General features: G+C 42.6%; 1 protein-coding gene and 1 pseudogene across 1 annotated transcript; both read left to right on the forward strand.

Annotated features, from left to right (window-relative positions):
* The first annotated feature begins 1,051 nt into the window (after window positions 1-1,051).
* LOC120288836 lies at window positions 1,052-2,248 on the forward strand (annotated as a pseudogene).
* Window positions 2,249-2,875: 627 nt separating this feature from the next.
* Window positions 2,876-5,713, forward strand: LOC104442080 ((+)-neomenthol dehydrogenase). The gene is made up of 5 exons (XM_039302998.1): window positions 2,876-2,888; window positions 3,172-3,392; window positions 4,187-4,255; window positions 4,657-4,827; window positions 5,059-5,713. The coding sequence occupies exons 1-5, from the start codon at window positions 2,876-2,878 to the stop codon at window positions 5,497-5,499; spliced, it is 915 nt and encodes a 304-aa protein (XP_039158932.1). The 3' UTR covers window positions 5,500-5,713.
* Window positions 5,714-6,345: the final 632 nt, after the last annotated feature.

Consider the following 6,345-nt stretch of genomic DNA (forward strand, 5'->3'; position numbering starts at 1 on the left):
TGCAGGAAAGACTTAGGGTGCGTTTGGAATTAGCATTTCCAAGCCACTTTAGGCCTCCAAAGCTCTTTGGACTAAAAATGAGTGTTTGGCAAAATGTTTTGTAAAGATACTTGGTTGAAAGTCTACCTTGTGAAGGCTGAAAGCCCAAGGTAGGTTGGGGGATGCCTTAGGCTTTCAGCATGCCGAAAATGCTGAGCTAAGGGAGAAAAAAAATTCTTCCCATATTATCCTTCATGATTTTTCGTTTTCCAGTTTTGCCCTCTCGTCATCTTCTTCTTTCGCAAGTGGGTATTGTTCATCTTCTTCGCGGATACAACCTTGCCCGCGCCGGCGCGGTGCCCGCACCGGCCACTGTGCCGGCAACCCTCGACTGCACTAGCACCACCTGCACCGGCGACCCACGAGCCCTTTTTGCTCCACCGCTATTCCGCCGGCCCCGCTAGCCACCATCGCTGTGCCTCCACCAGATCTAAACTCGAGCGGACCGCTGCCCCTTCGAACCGAAGCCCCTCCAGTAGATCGTGAAGCTTGCCGTGCCAATCTCACTCGACGACCGCGTCACTACTAACTGCTGCTCGCCTTCGCCCGACGCTGTCGTCGCTCAGCAACTCGCGACCCAGCGCCTGAGGCCCTCACCGCTCGACTGCTGCTGTCCCAATCTCGCTGTTTAGTGCCCCGACACCTGTAGATCTAAGCTCGCCTCCGCCCGACGCCATCGCCGCCTAGCAGCCCGCGACCCGGCACTGACTCCGCCACGCCGGCCGATGCTTCCACTCGCCGTTTGCGGACTCCGCCTCAACAACTCGCTTATGTCGCGCCTCTGCCCACCGTCCTTCGCTCAATCACCGACCCTTGCGCTCTGCTGTGATGCTAGTTTTCCCCCTTCGCCGGAGCCCAACGCCACCGTGCCTTGGCACCACCGCCCACAAGCGGTCATCGGCGAGGTCCTCCCGCAACCTCGATGCCCTAGATCTAGGTCACGGTGGAGTCGCCAGAGGTCGAGGCGGCGTCGCGCAACCTCGCCGCCCCAAATCCGGGGTCGCCGTAGGTCATGGTGGCGTCGTGTGACCTCGGGTGGCCTTTGCCGATGGTCTTCGGGGGTCGGTGGGGTCGTTGGAGGTCACAACGGCGTCGTGGGACCTCGGGCGGCCTTTGCCAGTGGTCTTCGAGAGTCGCTCGACCCCGAGCGGCCCTCCCTAGTCGTCTTCGGGGCTGCCTAAGTCAGATGTCGACTACCGGTGACAAATTTCGATCATCAACGGCCGCTTGCCGGTCAATTTTTTTTATTTTTTTTTATCACAAAAGCCCTTTGTAAATGTAATTCTCCCAAACAGCATTTTGCTCAAAGGTACTTCACAAAGAGCTTCACAAAGAGCTTTCAAACTACAATTTACCAAACACAATTTGCATTTTGAAAAACACCTTAACTCAAAGGTCTTTGCATTTTCCTAAAGAATTTTCCCAAAAGCCTTCCCAAACGCACCCTTAAATGGAGTGAAATCTCAATAGAGACCTATGAGTTAACTGAAGTGTGCATTAACATCAACTATTACGGTGCCAAAAGGATGGTTGATGCACTCATTGGCCTCCACCAACTATCACTCTCCAAGGATTGTTAATATCTCCTCCGGTGGCGGGAAATCAGCAGTAAGAAGAGTCAAAGCACATTATTCCAGAGTTAGTTCCCTGTAACTTAAGAATGGAAATTCACCCTTGAGTTATCACATTGAACACAAACCCCATTTTTGCAAGTGAGTACAAAGATGTCACCTCGAGGTCTTCTCTTGAAATCAAATCACATGGAGCTTTAAGAAAAGCTAGACTAGTTTTCCTTGAGAATGAATAACAGTTTGATCATTGAATGAATAACAGTTTGATCATCTTTCTAACCTTGTGATCAGTTTTTCCCGGATGACTGGGCTAAGAACGTCTTTAGCGATGCCGAACACCTCACGGAAGAAAAGGTGGACGATGTATCGAAGGAGTTTCTAAAAGGGAAGGTTCTCATGAGACCAAAGGCTGGCCTGCTTCTCATTCTGCTTAAATAGTTTCTAAAGCGGCGTTAAACGCTTACACGAGGATCTTAGCAGCCAAGTGCCCCAGGTTTCGTATAAATTGCATCTGCCCTGGATTCGTCTAGACGGATATATTGCACAACACCGGTTTCTTGAACCCGGAAGAAGGCGCGAAGGGTCCCATGACTCTGTCCTTGCTGCCCGATGACGGCCCAACTGGCGGATTCTTTTGAGGGACGAAAGAATGGTCCTCCGTCTTGTATGAAGATGGTTTTGAACTTCCAAATGGCGAAAAATTTACGATTCCTGATTTTAATTGAAGATGTTTCGTCTTCAGACGAGGGAATGAAGACATTTGCAATATGTTGCTAGTCTTCTCCAATAATTGATATTAGAGCCGCGCTTCCACAACTCAACAAGTTGTATCATAGCTATGCTTCTTAAGTTTAACAAAGTCATCATAAAGTAATTACATAACTTCATGTTGACAAAAAACCATCGTACGGCTAATTTTTTTTAGATACATCTTTCAAATGAGCTGATCAAAATAAAACTATTTTGATTTTTAAAATCCAAGCAAACAGTGACTAATACTAGCAAGACATCATATAGAACCACTTTGCTACATGAGCTACATGAATGCTAATAACATTTGCATTGAAAGATTAGGTTTGAAATGATTTATGATTCTTGATTAAATAGGCCTGATACGTGTGGAAACTTCCGAATCAATTGGTTTGCTGACCTATCTTTAACCAGTGAAACTAATCATTGCTTCACTAGTAGTCACTTTATTAAGAGGTTACATGATAATTATGTTTCTGTTTGCTTTCATATAAGATGCTGATTAATCAACAACGATGAGGATTATAGGTGACATAAAAATCACTTCTTTCGACCCATTTCCATGTCCATTTCAAGTTCATCATCAATGGCAGACTTATAATAGTAGTCTTGTCTTCCTTGCAAACGGATGGCCATCTCAGCTATCTCTATCGTATGACGAACTGAACAAAGGTCCCCAACAAATTGACAGGTCTAATTTGTAAATTGTGGTCCCAACAAATTGATATTTCTTATGGTACCGTCATTAGATATTTTCCCCAAGTTCGATCTTAGATTGTCTCATCTTGACTTGACTTCTTTCAATTAAAAGGCGTTGGATTTGCCATATGCAAGCTTCTGGCTTCCGAAGGGATTGTGGTGGTATTGACTGCAAGAGATGAGAAGAGAGGACTCGAAGCCGTGGACAAGCTTAAACTAGAGTCTGGCCTCTCTGACCATGTCTTCTTCCACCAGCTCGATGTCTCCAATCCTGCCAGTGTTTCATCGCTTGCAGACTTCATTAAGCGCCAATTTGGAAAGCTAGATATTCTGGTACGTCCCTTGAAATCATAATACTGGCGTCGGTGTTTCTTTTAGACTCAACGAAGATACAGAATGTTGTTTTCCCAACATCTATGCAGAGTGAATGAAGAATTGCAGATAATCTCACTGTAGTACTATGAACATTTTATCATGCTATTTAGAGTGCATTAGTGTAGCTGCGAGGTGCAATATCAAGAGGAGAATTCTTGATGTACCTCGGATTGTGGTATAGATATGTATATGAGGTTAAGCGTTGGGATAGCCGTGACTAGTGGGGACTGAGACAAGCCAAAAGCTCTAATTTGGACACCACCACCATAGACCAGGAATATCTTCGATTTTCCCTTATCTATTCGAGGCGCATTTGTTTCAATAAAAAGAAATGTGATTGACTGGGGGAATTTTGGTGTTTAATTTGATAAATAAGAGAACTTCCCATTTTCATAAAATCCAAGGCGCAGTACTCAAAATCACCAACAACTTGTGCTTTGTCTACATATTTTATAGAACATATAGTTTTGATCCGTGCATATGACACATAAGATATATAGCAACATCATATTATATTCATCCACATGTTCTATAATATATAGATGTATGTCAGGCTTATATCCGGACGACAAATGTTTCACCTCATCTATTAACCTTCAATCTAGTCAGTTTAAGATTGATTTTGATGGCTAGATTTGAAGGCTGACTTATGAGACTATCATAGGGCAAAAGTTGTCTTCCCTAGCGCTTTTTGCATGCTCCTTTGCGATTGGCTTTGTGCTATTATCGCGATGATAAAATCTCTTTTCCAGGTGAACAACGCTGGCGTCTTGGGATGCATTGTGGATTATGATGGGTTAAGAGCAGCTGGCGTGGGAAAGGTATGATCTTCATTCCTCTGATCATGGTGGTCAAATAGAAACTGGGAATAGTATAAAGAATGTCATAAACCTATTACATTGGTACCAACTCAGTCTTAAACTTTTCAATTAGACCAATTTAGTTCTAAACACTTTCACATTGATGTCAATTTAGTCTATATGGGCCAATTTAGACTAGAAATTGGTGATGTAGTGCTGGCAATCCTACATGGCATCATTGGCGCTGACTTGGACATTTAAAAAAAAAATTACAGATTTTTCGATTTTTTGTTATTTAAAAAAAAATCCTTTTTTTCTTCTTTTTCCTTCTTTTTTTCCCCTTTCTTTGGACTGTGGCTGGTACCAGCCAATTCTGAGACCTCTCATTGTCCTTCCTAACATTTCTGTGTTGAATGATACAGAAGCGATTTAAGTGGAGTGAAATCGCAACATCAACCTACGAGTTAACTGAAGAGTGCATTAACATCAACTACTATGGTGCCAAAAGGATGGTTGATGCACTCATCGGCCTCCTCCAACTATCAGACTCGCCGAGGATTGTTAATGTTTCCTCCACCTCCGGGAAGCTAGCGGTAAGAAGTGTAAAGTACATAAATCCAGAGTTTTTTTCCTGGTAACTTAAGAACGGATTGTCACCCTTGAGTTATCACATCGAATGCAAAATCCATTTTCGCAAGTGAGTACAAAGATATCACTTCAAGATCTTATCTTGAAATCGAATCACATGGAACTTTAAGAAAAGCTAGACTAGTTTTCCTAGAGAAGGAATAACATTTCAATCGTCTTTCTAACCATGTGATCAGCATTTCCCGGATGGCTGGGCTAAGAACGTCTTTAGCGATGCCGAATGCCTCACAGAAGAAAAGGTGGACGAGGTATTGAAGGAGTTTCTAAAAGATTTTAGGCAAGGTTCTCATGGGACCAAAGGCTGGCCTGCTTCTCATTCTGCTTATATAGTTTCTAAAGCGGCGTTAAACGCTTACACGAGGATTTTAGCAGCCAAGTACCCCACGTTTCGTGTAAATTGCGTCTGCCCTGGATTCGTCAAGACGGATATAGTGCACAACACAGGTTTCTTGACTCCGGAAGAAGGCGCGAAGGGTCCCGTCAGTCTGTCCTTGCTGCCCGATGACGGCCCAACTGGCCGATTCTTTCAAGGGACGAAGGAATGGTCCTTCGTCTCGTATGAAGATGGTTTTGAATTTCTTAATGGCGAAAAAATGATATTTCCTGATTTTAATTGAAGATGTTCCGTCTTTGGAATGTAGACATTTGCAATATATTGCTTTTGCGTGAGATATAGACGTGTGGAATAGCTACTGACAAAAGAGAGAGAGAGAGAGGTAGCAAAAAATAAGAAATTCACTTTCTACTCTTAAAAGGATTTGAATATGTTGTTCGATGGACCATTCATGTAAGGTTTACACATAAATAATGGTATGGAACTCTTTGTATTGACTTCTACTTTCCAATGAAAATCATAACTAAAAGTTTTGATTACTCAAATAATTTTAAGACTCGAGATGCGCAAGCGTTAAATCTAAGCAGGAGACATGCAAATCATGGATTCATTCCCCAGATTGTAACAAAAAAAACCTCCCTGATTTGGTTTTGAGGTTTTGCTTGGTTTTATTTCTAAGGTAACTAAAATAATAAAGTTGCTAAGAAAAGCAAAAGTTGCTTTATATTGTGTTGTTGCCAGCAGGATTATTAAGACTCCTGTTGATATCGTAGTATACTCGAATCATCAAAATGTGTCCTACCAGGCATACTAAATAGATGTTTCACTACGAACATGATGAAATATCTTTTAAGAATGTAGATGGATTTCCACAATGGTTGTGAATGGTCCTTTTTTTTTTTTTGGATAGGAAAGCGAATGATAAGGAATTCAAAGTACAACAATGAAGACAATTGAAGCCGGTGATATAAAGGGTAGAAAAGTAAAGATAGAATATAAATTTACAGGAGAATGTTGAATTCTCTGGGCACTTATAATAGATACACCTGGTTTAGTTATAAACCTCCACCAGCACTAACATACAATGGTTACTGAATTTATTATATAAAAAAATAGCTTTCATGATCTT

Source organism: Eucalyptus grandis, chromosome 10 (assembly GCF_016545825.1).
Source record: "Eucalyptus grandis isolate ANBG69807.140 chromosome 10, ASM1654582v1, whole genome shotgun sequence".
Lineage (NCBI taxonomy): Eukaryota > Viridiplantae > Streptophyta > Magnoliopsida > Myrtales > Myrtaceae > Eucalyptus > Eucalyptus grandis.